General features: G+C 52.1%; 2 protein-coding genes and 1 long non-coding RNA gene across 8 annotated transcripts; 2 read left to right on the top strand and 1 right to left on the bottom strand.

Moving 5' to 3' along the window:
* Window positions 1-297: 297 nt before the first annotated feature.
* LOC141569019 (uncharacterized) lies at window positions 298-11,223 on the bottom strand. 2 transcript variants are annotated; one of them, XR_012492417.1, is made up of 3 exons: window positions 10,854-11,223; window positions 10,520-10,706; window positions 298-1,449 (listed from the first exon to the last, which is right to left on the bottom strand). It is a non-coding gene; the product is annotated as an uncharacterized LOC141569019 (long non-coding RNA). The 2 variants fall into 2 exon arrangements; XR_012492416.1 differs by lacking the exon at window positions 298-1,449 and adding an exon at window positions 2,551-2,678.
* On the top strand, window positions 2,472-10,518 carry DHRS11 (dehydrogenase/reductase 11). Of its 3 annotated transcripts, none has more exons than XM_019732511.2 (7): window positions 2,472-2,618; window positions 5,256-5,465; window positions 7,836-7,930; window positions 8,597-8,726; window positions 9,374-9,466; window positions 9,683-9,748; window positions 9,874-10,518. In XM_019732511.2, the coding sequence occupies exons 1-7, from the start codon at window positions 2,472-2,474 to the stop codon at window positions 9,913-9,915; spliced, it is 783 nt and encodes a 260-aa protein (XP_019588070.2). In that variant the 3' UTR covers window positions 9,916-10,518. The 3 variants fall into 3 exon arrangements, with proteins under 3 accessions (XP_019588070.2, XP_019588069.2, XP_019588071.2); XM_019732510.2 differs by having other exon boundaries at window positions 7,791-7,930; XM_019732512.2 differs by lacking the exon at window positions 9,374-9,466 and having other exon boundaries at window positions 7,791-7,930.
* MRM1 (mitochondrial rRNA methyltransferase 1) lies at window positions 11,219-17,407 on the top strand. 3 transcript variants are annotated; one of them, XM_074320940.1, is made up of 6 exons: window positions 11,219-12,109; window positions 12,274-12,367; window positions 14,052-14,184; window positions 14,284-14,403; window positions 14,606-14,759; window positions 15,356-17,407. In XM_074320940.1, exons 1-6 carry the CDS (start codon window positions 11,556-11,558, stop codon window positions 15,549-15,551), a joined length of 1,251 nt encoding a protein of 416 aa, XP_074177041.1. In that variant the 5' UTR covers window positions 11,219-11,555; the 3' UTR covers window positions 15,552-17,407. The 3 variants fall into 3 exon arrangements, with proteins under 3 accessions (XP_074177041.1, XP_074177042.1, XP_019588067.2); XM_074320941.1 differs by having other exon boundaries at window positions 14,606-14,812; window positions 15,356-15,492; XM_019732508.2 differs by having other exon boundaries at window positions 14,606-15,497.
* The last annotated feature ends 6,960 nt before the right edge of the window (window positions 17,408-24,367 follow it).

The following is a 24,367-nucleotide window of genomic DNA, read 5'->3' as shown; positions in this document are numbered from 1 at the left end:
GTTTGTTCTTTCTTCAGGCTTGTGTCTTTAGTTGCGTGGCTGCGCAGGCCTGCCATATGATTTAAGCCATCTCTTTTCATTAAATGTTTCTCTTCCTGTGAGACTTACTAAAGCAACTTAGTGGCAAAAAGTAATGTTGTACTTATACTTCTGTACAGAAATGACAATGAGCTGAATATATGGTTTTACAAAGTAGACATCCACTTGCAAAATGTTTGGATGTAATGTTAAAGAGCAATGTGCAAAATTTAAAATAAAGAATATTTATTAATACGCATAGAAAAATTCGGTGTACATGTTTCTACTTAATGTGTGGCAGTATTTTAATATTTGCCACTTGTGGACTTGATACTTGGCTAGTGTTGATGTTAGAATGAAGAGCAAATGAGGATAGAGATACAGATTGTTGAAGACAAAATTCTTACCTTGATCAGAATTGACAATCAAGAAAAGCAGTTTTCAGTCTTTTGTTTTGATAGAATAAAATTGCTGTGATACCTTTAAATACTGGCTAGCATCTTTTTCATGAGACTTTTAGTTGCTATTATTGAAAGTTCCCTGATACATAACACAAAGCACATTAAATTCAGAGGTTGATATTGAACTAGAAGAATGAAAACAAAACTTGGCAGAATTTCAAGCAAGGGTTGCCTGACAAGTAATTACTCAGTGGGTAGAATTGGAATCGGAAAGCTGCACTGAGAGCTAACCACATTGCGGACTGTGCAAGTGCATGTTCCTTATCTGGTTTTCAACAAAGTCACTATGGCATTAGTTTACTTCTTTCACAAGCTCTCTGAATTACTGAAGGAGAGAGTCCCCCATGAGTAGCCTTTGGCTGCCATTTACAAGGTTGAATCAATAGTTCAATAAACACATGTGCTTAGAGCTTTGTGACTGCATGTTGGTAACACTTGGTGGGCAGCAGGCAGACCGAGGGGCATTCAATACCTCTGTGCAGTGGAGACGGAGTGAGTTTTATGGGCTTTCTCTATCCCTTCATCAGATTTCTAATCAGATATCAAGTGGGCAACAGCAGAAGCTTAGTGAGATTTAATTTTTGTAGTTGGTGGCATTTCTTTGATCCCCCTCCTGATCAGAAAAGTTGTCTTTTCAAATCTAAGTGTTTTATTGTGGCAGAGGTAAAATGAGTCATGATTCCTCTCTGACCCTTGTTTGCTTTCATCCTGGAATCCATTAAAAAATGAGTAAGGGCCTCCTAGAGTCCTTTGATCTGGGCTCAATCCCTTCTCCGCCACTTGCTGCAGTCAAGTTTTCTCTTGAGATCCATAAAAGCAAGGGCTAGTTTTATTTTTTAATCTTCGCCCTTGGGGCCAAACATGAGTGCTTGTTGAATGAATAAGCTAGCCACATTCACAGCTTATTCCATTGCTTGCAGTGAAGGGATTCCAGTAGTTATGCAGAGATAGTTTTTCTTTGGAAGGATGGCTATATTAATGCAGAAATTAGGCAGGTTTCAGTGCTTTGATGAAATATATCCTAAGTGGTCAGAGAGCAAGGTGAGCAAAACCAACAACCCAACTAAGAGACAAAAGGGAGAATGGAGTGAAGGCAGATTAGGAACACATCCCCTGGTCTGAGACTAGACTGCTTGTGGTCCAAACCATGCTTCATTCCTTTTAGTATAGTCATCTACAAAGTGAGGGTATTAATAGGTATTATCTCATAGGGTTGTTGTGCATATTAATACATTTAAAGTGCTTAAAAATGCCATCACAGTAAATGCTCAATAAATGTTAGCTGTTGCTTTCCTCTTTGGTGTACATGGTGATATATTTGCTCCAACGAGAGTGGGAGGGTCCAGGACATTTGGAGAAAGGCCATTGGGATGGAATCCATCCCCCAGGACACGTGTTGGGGATGTTTTCATTTTTAACCATCACTTCTCCTTGGTTAGTAGGGTTGAGAGTCCCTCCCAAGGTCTCCCAATGTTGAAGGCTGAGGCAGTCAGTCTTTGAGCCGAATCCCTCCGATCAGCCACTGGCTGATTTAGTAGGGCGTTGGAGTCACCTTAACCTTAATTTGTCTTCTGGCCTTAAGGGTCAGGAACAGGGATGTGCTACTGAGCAAGAGGCAAGGGTATGTGCCTCCTCGGGTCTGGAGCAAGCTCCGGCTGAATCTTGGTTTCCCTGCTTCAAGGGAAAGAGCTCACCAGGAAAGCAGGACCACAAGCCCCCAAGACTCTTAGGCTCCTGCCGGCACCGCAGAAGGAACAGGTCCCCTCCCCGGGGGCGGGGCCGGAAGGGGCGGGGCCGCCAGGCTGCAGCCTTCCTCCCGCGGGAAGTGGCCGATTCCGGAGGCTAGGAGGGTGGAGGCGTGGCTCGGACGGGAGCCGGGCGGGGGCTGCCGCCGCGGCGACAAGAAAGCGGCTAATCCCCTGCGACCTGGGGCGGAGCTCCGCTGTCCAAGTGCCCAGCTCGCCGAACGAGGTGGGCGGGCGACTCGGGACCATGGCCAGGGCTGGCATGGAGCGGTGGCGAGACCGGCTAGCACTGGTGACGGGAGCCTCGGGGGGCATCGGCGCCGCCGTGGTCCGAGCCCTGGTCCAGCAGGGACTGAAGGTGGTGGGTTGTGCCCGCACCGTGAGCAGCATAGAGGTAAGGCCATACCTTCGGAGCAGGTCGCTTTGGGGGGCGTCGTTTCCGCTGGGGTTGGGTCTGGGTGGGGGAGGGGTAGTGGCTGGAGTCAGGCTGTGAGGCTGCCCTCACTTACCTGCCACCCCAGGGCCATTTGCAACGGGCTCAGGGGCCTAGTAGCGATGGCCTTTTTGATCCCTGAGGGCAGGTCTTTACCTTCGCTTTTTAAAGTCCCGTCTTTTAAGGAGCCTTTTCCCCTGACAGCCCCTGCTCCAGTGTACCAAGTCTCTGACTTTAAGGCATCTTTCTCCCTCTCCTACGTTCCTGCCCAGGTTGAGGTCAGGGACTAGCTAGGTAGCCAGGGAGAAGGAAGGAACGTTTTCTGGCCTCAGAGCCTAAAGTTGGCTACTGGGTTGCTTCTTCTCATCCCCAGACCTAGCCCACAAAGCCAAGCAAAGTGGCTGGGCAGCCAAGTGAGCAGGCGCTAGAGGTTTTAATGATTATCATTCTTCACCCAGGTCTGAGGGTGGGTTAGGGTGTAAGTGGAGCTATTCTGAAGAGGCTAATCCCTCATTCGCCCCCACTCCAAAGCTGTGGGCATAAGGGACTGCCAGTGGGATATTCACAGGTAGACCTTTCTCCAGTTTCACTGTCTTTAGGTGGGACCGAGTAGGTGACATAGGTCATTAAACATGTGAACCCTGAGGGGACAAAACAATGTGGAACTGAAACTCCTGGTTTTTCTCTTTAACGTGGGGTTGGGAGCTGAGCTGTGAGCAACAAGGGCTCAAAGACAAGTTGGCCATGATGGAGCATGGAGGAAAAAGAGAAACTTCCATCATAGGTCATTGGATTTGCCTGGCAAGCTCACTCTCGGGTTGGGCTCGTGCTTAGCTGCAGGGCATTGTATCAACCACTACTCAGGCAGAGTATGGAGGCCTTGGGTGGGGGCAGAGGGAGAAGGTGTGCAGGAAGGAGGGCTGTCCCTCCCCTGCTGACCAAAGGTATACTTTATAGCCTCCTAACTAGTCCCAAGGTCACCTGGCTACACCATTGCGCCACACTGCCCCTCCCTTTCTCCTATCCGGAGTTGCTCAGGAGCCTTGGGGCCCAGAGGGATCGGGCCAGGGCTTACCCACTGGATTCCCTCATTCTGAAGCCACTCATGTCTTCTCTTCCTACTCTGCCACCCCAAACTAGCCAGGAAAAGGGGTCCCTAACTCCCAGGGGAATCCCCAAGCTGATCACTTCACCCCATGCTGACTCCTATAATGAGGGGAGAATGCCTCCGCTGTGAGGGGACTGATTTCAGGTCAGTTTTGAGGACAGATGAGGACAGGTAGGGCAATGAGAAGGCAGTGACAGGGAGAAACATATCCTCAGCCCCTCCATTCTGGCTTTCCTGAGGTGGGGCTTTGAGTCTGGAGGAGGAAGGGAAAAGTTGCCTGCCGGGGGTGGGGAGAATTCCAGATTTCTTTGACCATAGTCTGCTTTTATTGACTGGTATTAAAACAGTTTGAATTCTGGCTTCCTACAGAGAGAATCCCCATTTCCTGAGGTGGTCTTGAGTAGGTAAAACTGGATGAAGGGGGTTGCTTCTGAGTCCCAGACCATACTATACCTTTTGAACTCTCGGAAAGTTAAAGCAGAAAAGCATTTCCTACGTCACCTGATCCAGCCCTTCATTCCCAGTTTGTCTGGGGAGAGGCAGGGCTCCAGGCCAGGGTGGCTGGCCAAGCTCGCTTTCCTCTAGGGCACCCCACACTCCCCAGCGCTCTCCTTCCCAGACATGCACATATGCGTGGTCACCTTCACAGGTTCAGGTGCCCAGTCACTGGCCTCCAAGGCCACAAAGTGCGTTTCTTTCTGATTCTGAATGTCAGCTTTCTTCACAGCCATCTCTCAGTGGCTCTGCTTTCTCAGGGCTTTTTCTCTCAGAGCTCTTCAGTATGGTGATGGCCCCGGTAATGTACGGGGTGCCAGTGCCTCCTGCCATCTGACTTGCCTCATAGTTTTCAGAGAAATTTTGGGGTGGAAGGTGGAGCACTAAGGGACAGAGAGAGAGAATCTGTCCTGACTTCCTGACCCTTCTTCTAGGCAGAGCAAGGAGAGACTGGCAGTCGGGCTCAACTGAAAAGTATGTGTGAGAACTCTAAGCCCCTGGCTGCAATTTGTGGCAGGAGGGTGATAGTTCAGATATAAGCCCTTCTGGGACGGATTGGATGAGGCGATGGAGCTGATGGAGAGGAGCTTGAGGCCCTAGCATAATCAGCTCAGTGACTCTTGGCACTGGTGGGAGAAGCATGGGGTGGGGTGAGAGGTGCATCTTACCTATGAGCACAGGAGGTGTTCCTATTGAGAGAGGCAGAAAAGAAATATCACACCATTCCCAGGATCTTGCTTTGGCCCCCTCAGAGCTCCAGCCCTTTCTTAGTACTGAAAACTCGAGTTCCTCCGCAAGGTTCCTCCACTTCCCTGCCCTCGCTCAGGGAGTGCTCTCATCCCCTGGACTTTGACCAAAGAGGACGAGCTTTGGGGATGGGCAGTCCCAGCATCTTCGTGACTGAAAGGTGGCCGCCAAAGGAGGGAGGTTGTCTCTGGCTGGGGCGTGTGGGAGTGAGCGGCTCATTCCAGTTAGACCCCTGTTGGGTTTCATAGGAGCTGGCTGCTGAATGTAAGAGTGCAGGCTACCCCGGGACTTTGATCCCCTACAGATGCGACCTGTCAAATGAAGAGGACATCCTGTCCATGTTCTCGGCTATCCGCTGCCAGCACAGCGGTGTGGACATCTGCATCAATAACGCTGGGTTGGCCCGGCCTGACACCCTGCTCTCAGGCAGCACCAGCGGTTGGAACGAGATGTTCAATGTAAGGGGCTGCGGGCCTGGAATGGGAGGCTGGGAGGAGAGCAGGGAGCCAGGGGTTTGTGCACCAGAGCGCTGCTTGGGATAGGACATCTCGCAAGAGGGAGCTTTGGGGTCCCACCATGGAGCACCTTCACTGTCCCCGTGTTTCTTTCCCTACCAGTGGGATAGTGAGTGGATGGATGGCTATACCTTTTCATTCTTTTTTCCTTTGAGCCCCTGTTTAAGAACCGGGTGCAGTCTGAAAGTCCAGACTTATTTCCCTCTATTGGAAGAGAGATGGGTGGGGGGAAACAACTGCTGTTTATTGAATGTCCCCTGATGTTAGCACTGTGTCAAGTGCTTGGAAACATGGTCTTATGGGAAGAAAAGGAACAAAGAGACAGGAGGCGATGGTCTCACCCAGCCCTGCCAGTAACTATGTGGCTTCAGGGAAGTAGTGACCCTCTCTGAGCTTCAGTCTTGTCACATCTAATTGGGATGAACACACCAATACCATCAATATCTGGGGTCAGAAACTCCAATGTCCCTGGGGCCAGGTAGGTACATAAATGAGTGAGGCAGGTCGGGTGGGATCAGCGGTAAGTGGAGAGCACTGCCGTGTCTGGGGGCAGCCACTGCTGAAGTCTAGTGTTGCTGCTGTAGGGCAGTGTGGCCAGAATTTTTGGTTTCTTTGAGAGGAGTGGGGATCGTGGGTTTTATGTGACACCCTTCCCCTCCCCGTAACCACCCCCCCTACATTCATCAAAACCTCAGCTCCACAATGGCAAGGGTTTTTATCTGTTTTATTCTATTAATAGCCTCAGCCTGTAAACACTCAATAGATTATTTTTTTGAATGAATGAAACCTTCCCATACATGTTGGAAGTGAATTTAAAATGTTTTATGACTATGTGTGGATCAAACACAGCCTGTGGATTTTCAACTTCTGGACGGTATTATGGGGCAATATTAGGGTATGAAAGTATTCTGAGAAGCTGAAAACAGTATGTAAATGGGATGTGTCTTTTCCCCTACAATTCTTTTCATATCTGCTCACAGTAGCTTTAGCACCTACCAGGTGCTTGGGCCTCGAAATGAACAGGGAACATTGAAACAATGAACAGTGAAAATGAAGCACTATCCCTGCCCTCAGAGCCTGCTGGGAGTTCTGAGCTGTGGTCTTTACCAGCAGTAGGTGGGTCTCTAAACCAGGACCTCAACTTGCCCATCTGTAAAATGAGGGACTTATATTGAATCCCTAAGGCCCCTTTCAGCTTGAACATTATGTAATTCTATTAGTATCATCGTATGAGGCATCTTCTCCACTCCCACCCCTAACCCTCCAGACCTAGATTTCCTCCCCTGATGCCAAGGGACCTGTTCTCCTACTCTGTCTGTTCTCAGGACCTGAGTTCTCTGCCTCACAAACCCATAGTGCTTAGAGGACCAGAAACGGCTGAATGCCTCCTGTGTCCTTGTGCCGTGACTGCTGAGGCAGCTTCACACTGAGGGTGTTCTGTCCCGATGCCTGGCTCTGACACCTGATAAAGAGCAACATCTAATCTCCCAGCTTGTCCCGTCTCTTCTGGAGAGGCGAGACAGGAGGACCTGCTGAAAGCCTTATCTCTGCTTGTCCTGGGTGAGGCTAAGGGGAGGGGCTGGCCAGGAGCTTTAGAGCAGAGATACTTCTTCAGACCTTGAAAGGGGGGAATTTGGGGTCACCTCTGCCACAACAAGTAGGAGTGGGCAGGAGCCAAGGAAGGCAGGAAGACCCCGTGCCTTTGGGAGGTCCCCAGCCATTCTGTAACAAGTTACCCGACCCTCTAAAGGGTCTCTGTGCCTCATCTTGTCGATGGAACAGAAGTTAAAGGAGGGAGGCTCAGGCCTTCTCTTCTCCACAGGGAGCGGACAGGAAAGGAGCAGAGAGGAGCTGGGTAAGGCAAGGAGAGCCTAGGGTCTGTGCTGGAGGAGAGACATTTTTAAATCCATTTTAGGAAGGATTTTAGGCTGTTTAGGAGCAAGCAGGGCCAGAGACACTGTCCCAGAGAAGAGCAGGGTATTTGGGGAAGAAAAGGAGATGGTTCCCTAAGGCAGAGGTTCTGCTGTTTACAGGGCAAACAGCCAAGACAGGGAAGGTTCCTGAATCATGGGTCAGTTTAGGGGATTTCCATTTCTGTTTGCAGGGAGAGGAGCTGCCTCTGCCGTCAGCTGGTGCTGGTGGCTTTAGGGGGAGGAGCACCTAAGGCAAGGTGCCCTGGGCCCATTGTTGGCCTCTGCTAGGACCTGGACAGTGCTCGGGAATGCTCTCCCCCCCATCCCCCGGGTTGTCTTGGCTCCCTCACCTCAGATGGACCCATGCTGGAGACACCCCATTGCCCTCCCTGGCCTGCAGGTGAATGTGTTGGCTCTCAGCATCTGCACACGGGAAGCCTACCAGTCCATGAAGGAGCGGAAGGTGGACGACGGGCACATCATTAACATCAACAGGTGAGGCAGGTGGCCGAGGGCTAGAGCAGCTCACCACTCACCACTCCAAGCTGGGTGATCTGCTGCAGCTCATGGCACCTCTTTGGACCTGTTTCCTTGGTGGTAAAATAGGGATTTAATACTCAGTTAACACCCAAATAATATGATTATGGTGAGGGAAAGAATAGTGTATGTCAAGTGCCACCCCTAGTTGGCTGGAATGGGTGGCTCAGCCCCTTCTTTTTGCAGCTAAAGCCTGGGGGCTCTCCTGGCACTGAGGTTTTCTATTCCTCAGGCCCTGGAATGAACCCCACCTCATCGTACAAAGAAAGGCGACACAGTATCATTGGGTAGCTCCCAGTCTGAGCAGGGAGACATGGCCTCTGCCCCCAGAGATCTCCCAGTAGAACCATATCCGTGAATAGGCAGATGAAATTGAGGGAACTTTGACAGCCTGCATGACCAGGAGAATGGACTCTGTGGTCCACAGAGGGAAGACTGCTAAACGAGTAGGGAGCTGCTGAAATAACAAGCTAGATTCATGGGCTGCAAGGATGGCCTCTCAAGGTCGTCTGTAGCAGGCTTCCCTGTGGCATCTAGGTGATATGGTTGGCTGGCCCAGCAGAGGGCATTGCTGGTCCCCCTGGAGCATCACTCACTTCTTTCTCCTTCCCTCCCTCTACTCAGCATGTCTGGCCACCGAGTGTTACCCCAGTCTGTGATCCATTTCTATAGTGCTACCAAGTATGCCGTCACTGCACTGACAGAGGGACTGAGGCAAGAGCTTCGGGAGGCCCAGACCCACATCCGAGCTACGGTGAGGGTGTGGCCTGGCCCTGCTGGGGACCCTCCCCACCCCCCATACACACTGCCCAGGGGTGTCTGTCCGGGGTGTGTGGCTTACCGTAGAACCCCTGGGAGTGTACTGAGCACAGAGCTCCTGGCTCTGCCACTACTTGTGTGGCCCTGCTCAGTACTTGTTTCACTGACTTTGAGGTGGGAGGGGACTGGCCTGAATGGAACATGGTGGGGTGAGACTGAGGGAAAGCAAAGGATTGTGGTAAACCAGGTGCATAATGGCTGGAAACCAGGACTCTGGGCTCTTCCCTTGAAGGCCAAATGACCTTGGGCAACTCACTGAACTTCTCTAAGCCTCGGTCTTCTCATTGGTTAAATAGAGATGATAATATCTATCAGGTTATGAGTTTTTTTTGAGACACCATTTTGTAAAACATTTACCTGGCTTATAGTAAGGGCTCTGTAGATGGTAGAGACCATTGTGATAATTGCCAGTGACAGCTTTGGAGGGAGGAGGCAGCTAATGGACATGGAGCAGCCATCACTGTGAAGCTGGGGCCCTATGGCTTCCATCCTTTCCCTCCAATCTCCCCAAGGCCTGGCCTCTGATTGGGGTGGGGGTGGGCCGAAGCTCAGCTCCTGAGCAGGCCCTCTCTGTTGGCCCAGTGCATCTCTCCAGGACTGGTGGAGACACAATTCGCCTTCAAACTCCATGACAAGGACCCTGAGAAGGCAGCTGCCACCTATGAACACATAAAGGTGGGGCCTCCCTGCGGGCCTGATGGAGCCACTCACACTAAATGAAGGCAGAGGGAAGGGAACCCTGGCCTTCAGACCCCACCTTTCTAGCCAGCCCGTCACCCCTCCTGGAGGGTTGGGATGGGAATGTGGATGCTGGAGAGGACCCCAGTGGTGGGAGGGAACTTAGAGCCATTCTGCTTTCATCTCAACCCCCCTTTCCCCTGCTGCTCTCAGTGTCTCAAACCCGAAGATGTGGCCGAGGCTGTCATCTATGTGCTCAGCGCACCCCCACATGTCCAGGTAAGTCTGGCCTTGGCTGTTCACATGCTGGAGAAGCCCAACTATCCCCAGAGGAGGAGAGCAGGGAGGCCTTAAGGGCATCGGGGAGAGTGTCCTGGCTGCTTCAAGCCTTGTGCCTTCTGCAGATTGGAGACATCCAGATGAGGCCCACGGAGCAGGTGACCTAGTTTCCTGTGGGGAGCTCCCCCTTTCCTCCCCGACCCTCAAGGCTTGGTTCCTGCTTCTGGACTGCAGGTGTTAATTTCTGGACTCCTGGATTCCAGTTCCTCTCCCCATCCTCACCAAAGCTTATAAAATTTGAGGTTTTTTTATCTTGTCAAATTGTTTCTACCACAAATGTGGAAAGTGGGCTGGGGAGAGAAGGTAGTGTCCCTAATTGTTTTACCTGTTGACTTGTTCTTGGTCCCCTTCTTCGGCTCCTTGGCCTTTGTTTTCTGTCCTTGGTCTTTTGCCTTTGACCTGGGAAAGGGACCGTGGCCAAAAGGGGGGCTTCTCCCTATCTTCTTACATCCCACCACCTGTTGCTCAGGGATGAGGTGGCAGAGAGCCCCTCACCTATCTGAATGGTGATTGAGGGCTCCACGCTTCCTCCTCAACCTGCCCCACTGCCCCTTCTCTTCCCCGTCCCAGTTCTCCAAGCCCAATTGTGGCTTCTCAGCCCCCAGTTGGGTCATCACTCTACTCTGACAGTGGCAGCAGAATATCAGGGCGTGCCTCCCAAGTGAATTTCACTATAATAATTATTAAAAAAAAAAAATCGCAATAACCTACCTTGGCTTCAGGAGTGCCTTTCTATTCTTCTTCCTTCTCTGTGGTCAGGGATGGTTGTGTCTCAGAATTTCTTCCAGGTGAGTGGGAAAGTGGGTAGATTTAGGGCCTCACTCTCGCAGTGTGGATTACCTTAGGTAGCAGATGTGGATTTGGGTTGGGTCTTGAAAATGGGTAGGAGTTTGCCAGCCTGAAGAGAAGACAACAGGTTGTGCAAGGCTCAGAGGCCCGAAAGAGGATGCAGTGTTGTAGGAACAGCACAGAACTTAGTGCATGAGTGAGATGGGGCTGAAAAGATGGCTCCTGCCTGCATCCCTGGGGGTCTGCGAACCATTACCTGTGGGCCAAGGGCATCAGTGGCTTGTCAGCAGGCGCAGGACAGGCAGAAAGTTGTCATCTAGAGAATCAGCCACCACGCGATAGGAAGTTATTGCCGGGTTCTGCTAACTGGTGCTGTGGGTTTGACAAGACAGTGGAGGTGCGGAGGAGGGGCTGGAAGCAGGAGAAGCTTCTGAGGAAAATCACGAGCATCCGGTGGTGGACTGGAAGTGGGGAGGGAAGCACCACCACTGACCTGGTTGAACACATCCCCTTAAAGTGTCCTTTGCTGGTGCCTGGGTGAATGCGACGCTCCAGCCTCCTGGAACCTCGAAGGGCACAGAATGAAGCCTGTAGCAGGGTCAGCTCTGCCCTGATCACCGCCTCCCGCCGGCCGTGATGCGGTGGTCGCTGCTCAGCCAGCCCGGCAGGCGGCGCTGTAGGGACGGCCTGGCGGCCGGGCATGCGCGGTGCGTCGCCGGGCATGGGGCGGGGCCGCCCGTACCCGGAAGTGGAGTAGCCCACGTGGGAGTCGGGGAGGGGGCGGTGGTGGTTCGGCTACCTGCTTCTAGGCACTCTTCGAATGGGGAGTCAGGGCTGTTTCCTCATTCTGAGGAAACGGGGTGGAGGCAGCCGTGGGGTACCCTTAACCCGTTTTGGGGGTCGGTGGGTGCCCCGTGAGGAGTGACCGCTTCTGAGGACACAGCAAGGGCCATCGGCCATGTCGCTACTCTCGGCCCTCGGGGGCGCGACCTGGCTTCGCTTCGGTCACCTCTTCGTGCGTCATTTCTCCCAAGCGGCGCGGCGGCCCGGTGGGGAGGAGCTAAGCCGCTTGCTACTAGATGACCTGGCACCGACCCCGCGGTCCGCGGCGGGATTGGAACTTCTGTTTGGTCTGTCCCCGTGTCTCCTGGCTCTGCGGGCCGCCCGCCGCCGCGTGGCCCGGCTCCTGCTCCAGGCCGGCAGGTCTGGGCTGCAAGGGGAGCGGGCCGAGCTTCTCCGCGCGGCTGAGGCGCGCGACATCCCAGTGCTGCGGCTCAGACGGCAGAAGCTGGACGCCCTGTGCCGCCACCAGGTCCACCAGGGCGTCTGCATGGAGGTGAGCCCGCTGCGGCCCCGGCCCTGGACCGAGGCTGGGGACGCCAGGCCAGAAGACGACCCCCAACAGTTATGGCTCGTTCTCGAAGGGCTCCAGGATCCCCGGAATCTTGGGGCCGTGCTGCGCTCCGCTTACTTCCTCGGAGTGGATCAAGTCATCACCAGCCGGAGAAACAGGCACGGACGTCCCTAAACCCTGAGCACCTTGACCCTTTGGTGATCCCTCAGGCAGGCCTCCCTATCGCCAGAATTCTCATCCCTAACCCTTGGGGGCCGGGGGAGGAGAGGGCACCGTTCTTGAGATTCTCCAGCTTCATACGTGGCTTGGGGTAACTTTACAGCTGCCCACTCACGCCGGTCGTCAGCAAGGCCAGCGCGGGGGCTATGGAGGTGATGGATGTGTTCTCCACTGATGACCTGGATGGCTTTTTACAGGTGAGGGGGTGGGAGTCGTAAAGGAACAGAAATAAGCTAAGTTCAGCCTTTCCAAAGGCACACAGCTAGACGTTCACTGGGGGGAGGGGAAGAAAGGGGGCATGTTGGCAGCAATTCCTACATCCTTCTAAATCCCTTTGGTAAAGGAAGGATCCCAAAGTTTTTAAAACCACAAGTGGAGCAGAATCTGAAGTTATGGACTTCTGGTGTCATTCCCTTTACTGCACTCCTTCCCCAGGCATACCTCTCTGCCCCTCCTGCAAGTCTACCACTGGGCCTCATTGCCCACTAAGTCGGTCTTCAGTAAATGTTTAGCTTGGCGGAGCTGGTGGACAGGAATCCTGGGTTCCTCCAGTAGGGGCACAGCTTAAAAGACTCTTTGAACAGTGACTAGTCTATGCCTTTCCCATCTTCTCTCTCACATACACAAAACAAAAAACAAACTCCCACAAAAACAAAAAACTCATCATCACCAAAAACCTAATTTTGGGGGGCAAACCTAAGTAAAGAAACCCCTCTCCTGGTGCATGCTTCTGTCTTCAGCTCTGCTTCCAGTGCTGGACACAAGGGGTCAGTATAGCCCCGCGTTTGACGGTTCCCCTGACCATCCCTCAGGTCTCCCGCGTCTCAGTCCTTGGATCTCTTTTCTGTATATTCATTTCTTTTTTTGTGTCATCCAGTCTCATGGCTTTAAATGCCATCTATATTTGAATGCCTCCCAAGTGTATATTCTAGCCCGGATCTTGCTGCTAAACCCGAGATTCACATATTTAGTTGCCTACTTAACAGCTGTCTTTCGCTGTCTAAGGGGCATTTCCGACTGAACATTTCCAAAGCCCAACACATGTTCCTTCTGCAGACTCACCCAGCTCAGTCGACAGCATCTCCGTCCCTTCAGCTGTTTAGGCCAAAACCTTGGCGTCATCCTCGTTTCTTTCTGCTCTCACCCCCCGTTTTTCACCAGTCAACGCATCCTTTTGGTTTTACCATGAAGTTATTTCCATATGCTCACCGTTTCTTAACGTCTCCACTGCTACCACTCTGATGCAAACCACCATCACCTCTTGCCTGTATTATTGTGGAAACTTCCTAACGGATCTCCTTGCTCCTGCTAGTGGCTCTCAACACAGCAGGCAGAGTGATCCTGTTGCAACATTAAGTCAGACCATGTTACTTTCCTGCTCAGAACCTTTCAAAGCCGTTGCATTTCTCTCAGAGAATAAGCCAGAGTCCTTTCAGTGGCCTTTGAGGCTCTACCTTATGTGGCCCCTTGTTTCTTCTCCTGTCTCAATGGCTCCCTTCCCACTGGCCACCTTGCTATTCTGCTGTTCCTCACACATGCCAGGTAAGCAGCCACCTCTCAGCCTTTGCACTTGCTGATCCCTGCCTAGAATATTCTTTCCCCAGATGTCTCCACAGTGCTCCCTCATCTCCTTGACGTCTGTTCTCAAAAGTCACTCCAGTGAGGCCCTCCCTGACCGCCCTTCCGTGATGCTGGGATTTTGGCCTGTTTTGTTCACTGCCCTACACCCAGAGCCTGCCCGTTCCAGGCGCTGAATAACTATTGACTGAATTGAATGGCTCAGCAAGGGAATGAATATATGGCAAGGTCGGGCTCCTCCTCGGCCAGAGCTCTCAGGAAAGTTTGGTGAGCTAGAACATGATTTCTTTTTCTCCCTTTTAGGCCAAAGCCCGGCAGGGCTGGCTGGTGGCTGGGACGGTGGGCTGCCCCAGGCCTGAGATTTCCAGGTCATCTGGGATCCCCATTGTTAGTTGCTTGGAGTTCCTCTGGGACCGGCCTACTCTCCTAGTGCTAGGTAGGTAGCTGTCCCCACTTTTCTGTGCTCAGACGTGCATTTCCTGAGCACCTGTGTTCAGCTGGGGCATCCCTAATCCTCTGCCCTCATGCCCTGCAGGGAATGAGGGCTCTGGCCTATCCCAGGAGGTGCAGGCCTCCTGCCAGCTACTCCTTACCATCCTGCCCGGCTGGCAGCTGCCTCCTGGACTGGAGTCCTTGAATGTCTCTGTGGCTGCAGGTGAGTCTACTCTCCCCTTCTTCTGATCACAGGTGTGTAGCTATTTCATCCTAAACAAGTTTTTCTATCTTTCTGTGTCTCAGTTGCTTTTTGTGCCAAATAAGGAAAACATTCTTTAGAGGGTGAAATGAGGAGCCCGTGGCACCTGGCCCTTCCTCTTCTCAGTTCTCTCTCTTCCCCATGTCCTTCTGTCTGTCTGCAGGAATTCTTCTTCACTCCATTTGTAGCCAGAGGAAGGGTTTCTCTGAAGAGAAGAAAGGACAACTTCTCCAAGGCCCCCGAGGACCCTCAGCCACGTCTGAAGAGCCCACAGTGGTGCAGCACCCAGGACTGTCCTCAGGGTCAGAGAAAGAGAGGCAAGATGGGGGCTGACGTGGACTGTTCAAGACTGTGTGCGGGAGGGCAGGAGGTGGGTTGCACCTACATCCACATGTTCCGGGGTCCTGGAGTCTCTTGCCTGAGTGTGCACCCAGGCCCTGTTTATTAATCACCCTCTGGGGGAGACGGGCACCTTTGGACCTTTGCGGTGGAGCCCAGAGGAAGTTCAGTTTCCCTTTTGAGTTTGGATTTGCAGTTGGAGATGGCAGCCCATTAATTTCTAGGCTGTGCTAGCTCAGAGGGTCTGTTTACTCCCAGGTCCTGCCTGGACATCAAGGGGAAGTCTAGACACCAGAAGGGAATCGGACAGTCCAGTCCAGGAATCCTGTTCCTCTTGAACCAGTGTGAGAATGGAGAGGGAGGCCTGTGGCCTCTCTCTGGGGCCGACAGGTGCTAATCCCAGCTCAAACCCTGATCCAGGCGGGGCCTCCTAGAGCACGTGACTTCATCTTTATGTGCCTGGGGCCCTTGTGTGCACCTCCCTCACTGGGCTGTAGTGATAACCAAATCAGACATCTCTTGGTATCCACCAGGCACTCAACCAGTGGGCCGTTCTGTCCGATTCCTCCACTAGGTGGCAGCCTCGCTCTTTGGTCTCTTCGGGAAGCTCTGGTAGCCACCTGGGGAGATTCCTTGCTGTGGGCCCCAAGAGGCAAAGGGAAGACTGGCAGACACCTCCCCATCCCACTAACCCTCCAGTCCACCTCCCGCACCACCACCACCACCATTCTGGTGAGTCATCAGTCCACCTCTCCGGAAGGAACCAGTGAGCAGAGCCCTGGCCTTTGATTCTGGGAGGGTTGCTACTGAATATGCCATGAAGAACGATTTTGTACACCTCCCCCAGGATCCCTCAGATGGAGCAGAAGCCACCAGTGTAAGTAGTTTAGAGCAGTCTTGGCTACACATTGGAACCACCTGGTCAGCTTTAGGAAACAACTTATCCTGGGACCCACCCCAGAAAGTGAGCTGTAATTGGTCAGGGTGCAGCCTGGGCATCAGGATTTTTAAAGTCCCCCCGCCCCTCCATGGGTCTAATGTGCAGCCCAGGCTGAGGTCACTGGGTGTGTCACTCTGAGGGCTGTTGATGTTTTGGGCTGGATAATGCTCCTCTGTGCCTTGTAGGATGTTTAGCGGCGTCCCTGGCCGCTACCCACAAGATGCCAGTAGCACCTCCTCCCCGCCTAGTTGTGACAACCAAAAATCTCTCCAGACATTGCCAAGTGTCCCCTATGGGACAGAACCACCCCTAGCATGGATCTGGAGGAGAGCAACCCTAAGTTCAAATCCTGACTGCTGTGTGACCTTGGGCAAGTTCTTTTCCCGCCCGAGCCTCAGTCCCCTCCTAGGTGTAGGGGGACCATCCTACCTTTCTGGGTTGCTGGGAGTATACAGAGGACAATAGGAACTCAGTGCTTCACACATAGTAGGTGCTCAGTAAATACTACTGCCCTCATCTCTGTGGGGTGGATTTATCTTGGAATTCTCAAGGTGATGCCAATTTTGAAAGACATTTCAATTTGTTTAAAAGGGGCCTAAGATTGCTTTAAAGTCAAAGTTTTTCCTCTCAAGAAAGGAAGAAAGCCTTTCATAAACTCCACAGATCACCGCCACGTCGGTCCCCTTGAGCTAGCTGTCCCCTACTGGCACTCGGGCTCTGACGTCCACTGGCATGTGTCAACCTTGCACATACCATGCTGCTTCCCCCACCCCTGCCTCGCTCTTGGCAGGGAGCCTAGTGTGGTTTTGAACCTTGGCTGCCCCTTAGAGTCATGGGGTCAGAGAGGGGGGTAGCTTTTAATATTCCAGATGCCCAGAGGAGACCGATAAAATCAAAATCTCTGGGGAAGGAGCCAGGTACAAGCATTTCTCCGAGCTCCCCAGTTGATACCAGTGTGCAGCCAGGTTCAAGAATCACTGGCCCTGGAAGCCACCCACTCTTGTCCAAGAAACCTTCCAAATCATTGACACCCTTGCTTTTGAGCACATGTCTGAAAGCACACAGCAAGCAACCTGTCATCTGTCCCTAAGATTCTTTAGAAGATGCTGGTTCCAGCCCTGGCTCCATGACCTCCTACCTAGATGGCTTCTCAGTCTCCTGTCTGTAAAATGGGGATAGTGCCATCAATACCTGCTCCAGCTCCCCGCTCCCCAACAAGGAATTAGTAAAAATAAAATAAGTGTATCAGTGAAAAGGGTTCTGTAAACTAAAGCACTGTGCACCCAGGACTAACACACAAAAGTACAAATCTGGATGTGATGGTTTGTGTCAACTTGACTGGGCCATAGGGTACCCCAATATTTGGTCAGGCATTCTGGGTTTGTGTGAGGGTGTTTCAGGATGACCTTAACATTTAAATCGGTAGACTGAGGAAAGCAGATTGCCCTCCCTAATGTAGATGGGCCTCGGTCAGTCAGTTGAAGGCCTGAGTAGAACAAAAAGCCTGACCATTTGCCTTTGGAACTGAATCGGGCTGTTCCTGAGTCTTGAGATGGAAACCAAATCATCCGCTCTCCTGGGTGTCCAGCTGGCACACTCAGCCTGCAGAATTCAGGACTTGTCAGCTCCATAATCGCGTGAGCCACTCCTCTTTAATAAATAAATAAGTAGGTAAGTGTGTATGTATACGTGTGTATCTAGCTCTTAATGGTTTCTGTTTGTCTGGAGAACCCAGACTAACAGACATGATGACAATGAACGCTGGTATCCTGGTGTTCCCTCCATGTGGGGGCACAGGATTGAGCTCTGCTCTCTAGGACCAAACCCAGCATGGAAAGGAGAAGCTGGGGTTGGGGGCACTCGCGGTCCAGGACCCTCTCCTGCCCGCCCCCTCATCCGTGGTGTCTGGAGCCCTGTCTGACCTGCTTTGGCCATGCCGTTCATCAGCTTTCTGGGTCCCCGTGGTCTGGGCCATCTAGAGGGGCCGCTCCCCTGGGCTCAGCCAGGCACAGGGGGCTCCTCCCTGCTTCACGCCCTGGGGACCAGGCTGGCTGGCCTCTGGGAAGACAGGTTCACTTGAACCACAGGGAACGGACACTAATTACCTGCCTTGCACACACAGGTATGTACTTAAGTCGTGCAAACCAGCCACTCCCAGGACAGCACCTGCGGCCCGAAGGCCGAGGATGAGGTCTGAGTCTCCTTGGAGTGGCCTGGGGTGCCTGCCACACGGACACTGCTCAGTCAGCAAGTGTGGGTAAATACGCGGCGGGGTGTGGCTGTGACAGGAGGGCAGGTGCCCAGCCCCTGTAGGGCAGTGCCAGGATGAAGCCCGAGCGGGGAACAAATGGGGAAGAACATGACTCTGGCTGTTAGCAGTTTGCTTTGAGTTCCAGCGCTGCCTTGCCCGGGGTGTAAATGTGGACCTGTCCCTTAACTTTTCCAAGTCATGGTTTCCCTCTATGAAATGGGGACATAATAGTATCCACTCCGAAGGATCATGGTGCAGATGGAATGAGACCATGCATGTGAAGCCCTCAGCGATGCCAGGAGGAGGATGGCAGCTGTTCTCACAGCAGTGGGCATCAGACCTCCAGGTCAGGGCACCGGGCTCTGCTCTCCTACCAACCCGCCCTCAATTTTCCCACAGGCTCTAGGGCCCCCTTCAGCTGTAACATGCAATGATTTACCGCAGAGAACCACTGGGGAGTGTTCTGGTGGGGAGGGTTTTGAAATAACATTTGCAGGATCCTCCTTTGTCAGGGCTCCCTGGCCAAGATGGGAAGGGGCTCAGAAAGTTTGGGGGCTGACTGTTTCCAGAGCAGCTGGATTGTGATCAGCCTTCCTGTTCCTCTCCAGAGCTGGATTTTTTTTTGTCAGGAGGCTAAAATTGCCAGCTTCCTCCCCCAGGCTGGGGGCCTAAACTAGACACCCCCTCCCACTCCTGCAGGGCCAGGTCGCCAGGGAGCCCCACAGTTTGTAAATGTAATCAACCTCGAGGTCTCTGGCACCCACAGGTGCAATTAGCTTGCCCGTCTGCTAATCCCTGATTAATGATGTTTACAAACATGGGGCTGCACTCAAGGAGCTGCTCACCCCTCCCTCCCCGCCAGGAGGCAGGGGTCTTCCTGCATACCCACCCCCATTACTTCCGTCCTCCCCAGCCAACACCCCTCTCCTGCCCCTTCCTAGGCAATGGGCAGAGCTGTAGGTCCCTCTTTGGAGCCCCGTGGCCTGACTTTCATTTCACACACGTGGAAAGGAAACTCGGAACACAGGACACTGCAAGGCTAGTGGTAGGGCCGGGGTCCTGCTCGGCCTTCTTCCCAACTCTGGAACTTTTAGGACACATGGTGGGCTGGGTGTGCTTTCCTTTAGTCATCATACCAGCTCCAGCCCTGGGGCCACACAAACCTCCCTTCGTGGAGGTGTGGGCCCACCCCTATTCCAACCGTGGTTGGGCTCCCAGACCTGTCCCCAGGTGGGAACAGGTCCACCATCACCCCCACCCACACCCCCACCTTCCTGCTGAAGACCTCAGTAGGTCAGAGGCACAGTGGCAAAAGCATTAATGCAGACTTCTGGGGCGGCCTGTTAGCTCAGTTAGAGCGCAGGGCTCTTAACACCAAGATCACCAGTTCGATCCCCACATGGACCAGTGTGAGCTGCGCCCTCCACAACTGGATGGAAACAACTACTTACTTGGAGCTGATGGATCCTGGAAAAACACTTAAAAACAACAACAAAAACAGACTGCAGACTTCTGAGTCGGACAGTACTAGGTCCAAATGTAACCGTTTGGCCATCAGGCCAGTCATGTAACCTGATTGAACCTCAGTTTCTTCATCTGTAAAATGGAGATAAGAACGGGACCTACTACACAGGTTGTTGTGAGGATTAATGATGTATGAAAAGGACTTAGTACAGTGCCTGGGACACAGTAGGTGCTCAATAAATACGAGTTTTTTATTGCAGTGAAAATGATGATGAAAGGAGGAGGCATCTGAAGCTACAAAGATGCCCGAGGACGTCCCCTTCTCCCCTCACCCCCCTCTCTGGAGAGAAGGGCAGGTCCCAGCTCATTACTGGTGGGGGCTGGGTGGAGGTGTCAGATTAGAATCACTCCTGGGTCTGTTCACAGCTTCCCTGTTTCATTAACACCTCCCTGGTGGTCTCCAGCTCATCCAGCTGGGGGAGGTGCTCCAGAAAGTTCTAACTGCCTCCTTCCCAGCCCAGAGCTCAATGCTCCTCACTCCTGGGTTTGTGCTCAGAACCCACATAGAGAGGGGAGAAGTGGCCACTGGCCAGGAGGATGTCACTGTCCCCTACACCCAGGGTCCTGGAGGCCTGGACAGGTGGCATAGCACCCCTTCCCCATCCACCTCATCCAGACGTTCCAGTCCCCCCACCCCCACTGCTTCCCAATCTGGCCACTTCTTTCATTCCTTCAAATCAGTGTGAACAGCCCAGTTTGGGGTTCCAGTCCTGGATGAACTGCTTCCTAGCTGGGTGACCTAAGGCAAGTCGCTTACCTCTAGGATACTCAGCTGCCACCGCTGTAAACTGTGATACCACACCTAAGGGGAGCACAGTGCCTGGTAAACTGTAAACTCTAAATCATGGCAGCCATTGTTGTTATTTTACAAACACAACAACTGCTCTCACAATTCTTTTTTTAAACCGCAGAACCTTGTTTAGCCAACTGGGCTGGGGGAGCAGGGCCAGAGCCCCAAGGACCATTTGCGTGTTCAGAGAAGCAGGAAAGGGCATGAGCTAGCTCTGTGGCACTTAATTGTCCTCGTTTCTTCCCCAGACTGGGAGACCAAGTGGGGCTGGTCCTTGAATTGGGACCAGGAGATTTATACTTTGGGCTTTTCGAAGGCTGCTTCTAAACAAGGTTCTCCTCCACTACACTCCAAGAAGGATTCTTATGGAAATGCCTTGTCCTTCGCCCTGCAGTGCCCTCTCTGTCACAATATTCTATTTCCGAGGACACCCTTCACCAGCTGTGGTGGGTCAGGGAGGAGGGGCTGGGCCTAGCCGGCCCCTCCCGCCCCAGCCCACTGCCAGCTGGCTGAACTTGGCCCCTTTGCTTTCTCCCTCCATCTCTGCAGTCCCGTCCTCAGGCTCCCTCCCGGCCTTTTTGCTGAAGTTTGTGGGTATCAGAAGGGAGACTCCATGAAAAGTGGCACCTTCCATGGTTTATCTGCAAGCTTAAAAAAAAAAAATGTCAATGGGCTGAACAGTTTAAAAAGAAACGAAGGCAGAAATCAGCAGATGAGGGAGGTGGTCAGGTCAGACAGCGGGCTTGGTCCCTTCTAGCAAGTAGCCGTACTGGCCCCCTGCCCCCTACAACTTTCCCTGGACCCCCACAGGCCTCTGCAGACACCGAAGCCCCATTCCCTTCCTCTAGACTATCAGGGCAGGAATTAGCTTGACTCATTTTATATTCCCAGGTTCCAGCACAGGGCCAGACACATCCTGGGTGTTTAAAAAATGATGAATGATCAACTCAACAAATGGGTCCTGAGCCTGGAGACTCATTGCCTTCCCCTCCTCTGTAGTGAGTTGAAGGGGCAAATCTCTCGGCACATTTCCAGCTGGCACTGACCTTCCACTTTCCGAGGAGGCAGGACACAAATGATCCCCCAGCCACAGCTGCTCTTGATTCTGTGCAACAAAGGAGTTAACGGAGCGCTGAGGGGATGCTGGGTTAGAACCCCTCGGCTCTCACCCTGCTGAGGCCCATCTGCATGCAGGCCTCACACAGATGCCTCTGCTATAGACGGAGCTACTAGCCATGGGCCAGGCACTGCGAGGGGCTGGCTCTTGTTTGAATCAGAGCCCTGGGACCAACATACATACTTACGTGGTGGGTATGGGGTCCGGAAGCTGTGTGCTTGGAGCAGGGAGATGATGATAGCATTGATATTTATTTTGTAATACTTACTATGTGCTGACAGGTCTACCTACCTAGTCCTTTTTAATGTTTATGTTTTGGGGTAGGCACTGTTACTACCTCTGGCTAAGAGATAAGAAACTGAGGCTCAGAGTAACTTGCCCAAGGCCGCGCTGCGGCAATCAGAAGGGTTTGGGAGGGAGGGAGAGAAGAGGGAGGGTGGGCAGCTGGGGTTGGAAGAAGGGAACCTCCGTTCCAAGCATCAGCTGGGAGGCTGGCTGCTGAGGGGTAAAGCCAGACCTGCACACGGCGCCCCTCCCCATGCAGTACCAGCCCCTCTGTCTCCTCATTCCTCTCCTACATCATTGTGACTCGCTGTCAGTGGGACATCCCAGTGGACGGGGGTGGAGACACCTCTGCCAGCTCCCCACTCAGCTGTGGGTGGAATGCCCAGATGGGGAAGCCGGAAGTGACAGCTCAGGGCCACTGTGGGATGCAGCAAAGGGCCTCGATTCCCAGAGGCACCAGACGTGGGTTTCAATTCTGCCTCTGCTCCCACCTCTAAAGGCTCAGGCCTTGGTCAAGTATTTTAACTTCTGAGCTTAGTTTCTTCCCTGTAAAATGGTGCCCCAAACCTCTCTCACAGGGTTGTGCTGGGCTTGAGAGAAGGTGCCCTTGGTACGCGGTAGGCCTTCAAGAATGCTTCCTTGCCTGCCTCTTCTCTTTTTCTCAGGGGCCTCCCTGTGTCTGCTGCCTCTTTGCCCTTCCTAGTTGGAGGTCTGGGGCCTCCCCTCCCTCTCCACTCTCCCTCTTTTTTTCTGATTATCTCCTGTCTGCCTGCTGTGGCCGGGTCCCTGGGGGCTCCCTGCTGCTGCTCCCTTTCAGGGGCTGTGTCACCTCACCCTGTCTGGCCCTCTCCTTGCTCCTGGTACCCCAGGGGCTCCTGATACCCCAGGGGCTGATCAGTGGCAGCTGCTGGTTATAGATCAGGGTGGGCATCCAAGTGTGGCTGCTGGGGGCCAATATTGACAGATAGAATTGGTGCCCAGACTGGATGGAACGGCAGTTGCGGCTACTGGGGAACTGGGGCACCCTCCTCCCCTGCCAGGACCTCAGACTGGGAGTCCTTAAAGCTGCAGATCTTGCTAGGGATGGGAGTGGTGGGGGTGGGGGGGCCGACGGTCTCTGAGGACAGAAGGCCAAGGCTTAGCGCATGCTGTCATTTAACAAGGATTTATTGGGCACCTACTATATGCCGGCTGGGGATACAGCAGTGGACTAGTCAGCAGGAATCAATGATTTAATGCTCACAGCAACCCTGTGAGTTAGATTCTGTCATTGCCCTGTTGTAGAGCTGGGGAGACTGAGGCTTGGAGCATTTGGCAACTTGCTCCAAGTCAGGCAGCTCCGAAAGTGTAGAGCTGGGACTCAAATCCAATTCTAACTCCAAAATCATTGTTTTTTCCTTTTTTTTTTTTTTGGTTATCATCATAACCATCTTTAAGTATACAGTTCAGTAGTTAAGTATATTCACATTGTTGTGTAACAGATCTGCAGACCTTTTTCATCTTACAAAACTGAAACTCTATACCCGTTAAACAAGGCCCCATTCCTCTCCCCTAGCCCCTGACAACCACCATTCTATTTTCTATTTCTATGACTGTGACAACTTTAGATACTCATATAAGTGGAATCATATATAGTGTTTGTCTTTTTACGACTGGCTTATTTCATTTAGCATAATGTCTTCAAGGTTCATCCATGTTGTAGCATGTGACAGTATTTCCTTCCTTTTTAAGGCTGAGTAATATTCCATTGTATGTACATACCACATTTTGTTTATCCATTCATCAATTGATGGACACTTGGGTGACTTCCATCTCTTGGCTACTGTTGCAATGAACATGGGTGTGCGAATACCTCAGATCCTGTTTTCAGTTCGTTTGGATATATACCTAGAAGTGCAATTGCTGGATTGTAAGGTAGTTCTATTTTTAAAGTTTTGAGGACTTGCCATACTGGTTGCCATAGTGGCTGCACCATTGTACAATCCCACCAGTCGTGTACAGGGGTTCTAATTTCTCTACATTCTCTCCAATATTTGTTGTTTTCTGTTGTTTTAATCTTTATTAAATGTATTGGGGTGACTTTGGTTAGTAAAATTATATAGGTGTCAAGTGTACATTTCTATAATACATCGTCTATATATTGCTTTGTATGTTCACCACCCAGAGTCAGTTCTCCTTCCATCACCATATATATGACCCCCTTGACCCTCTTCTATCGTGTTTCCCCAAAAATAAGACCAGGTTTTATATCGTATTTCCCCCAAAATAAGACCGGGTCTTATATTAATTTTTGCTCCAAAAGATGCATTAGGGCATATTTTCAGGGGATGTCTTATTTTTTCATGCACAACAATCTACATTTATTCAAATACAGTCATGTCATCTTCCTCTGGAACATCGTCATAACGTACTAAATGCGTCCATCTGGCTGACGATCTTAACTGGGTCTTATTTTCAGGGAAACACGGTACCATTTCCCCTCTGCCCTTACCCTCTGGTAACCACTAAACCGTTGTCTGTATCTAGAGTTTTTGTTTGTTTGTTTGTCTTGTTTGTTTGTTGCTTTCAGTTTCATATCCCACATAGCAGTGAAGTCATATGGTTGTTGACTTCTGCCTGACTTGTTTTGCTTAGCATGATAATCTCAGGATCCATCCATGTTGTCGCAAATGTCAATAT

This window comes from Rhinolophus sinicus, linkage group LG15 (assembly GCF_036562045.2).
Source record: "Rhinolophus sinicus isolate RSC01 linkage group LG15, ASM3656204v1, whole genome shotgun sequence".
Taxonomy (NCBI): Eukaryota; Metazoa; Chordata; class Mammalia; order Chiroptera; family Rhinolophidae; genus Rhinolophus; species Rhinolophus sinicus.
The sequence above is the reverse complement of the archived record's forward strand: the minus strand, read 5'-3'. Positions and strand labels throughout refer to the sequence as shown.

Excerpts from the sequence above, each read along its gene's own strand:
- DHRS11 (XM_019732510.2), top strand. The coding sequence starts at position 2,472 with ATGGCCAGGGCTGGCATGGAGCGGTGGCGAGACCGGCTAGCACTGGTG. Across the intron at positions 8,727-9,373 it reads AGACCCACATCCGAGCTACG|TGCATCTCTCCAGGACTGGT; the intron begins GTGAGGGTGTGG and ends CTGTTGGCCCAG. Across the intron at positions 9,467-9,682 it reads CCACCTATGAACACATAAAG|TGTCTCAAACCCGAAGATGT; the intron begins GTGGGGCCTCCC and ends TGCTGCTCTCAG.
- MRM1 (XM_074320940.1), top strand. The coding sequence starts at position 11,556 with ATGTCGCTACTCTCGGCCCTCGGGGGCGCGACCTGGCTTCGCTTCGGT. Across the intron at positions 14,185-14,283 it reads GCCTACTCTCCTAGTGCTAG|GGAATGAGGGCTCTGGCCTA; the intron begins GTAGGTAGCTGT and ends CATGCCCTGCAG. Across the intron at positions 14,760-15,355 it reads TCAGGGTCAGAGAAAGAGAG|GTGGCAGCCTCGCTCTTTGG; the intron begins GCAAGATGGGGG and ends TTCCTCCACTAG.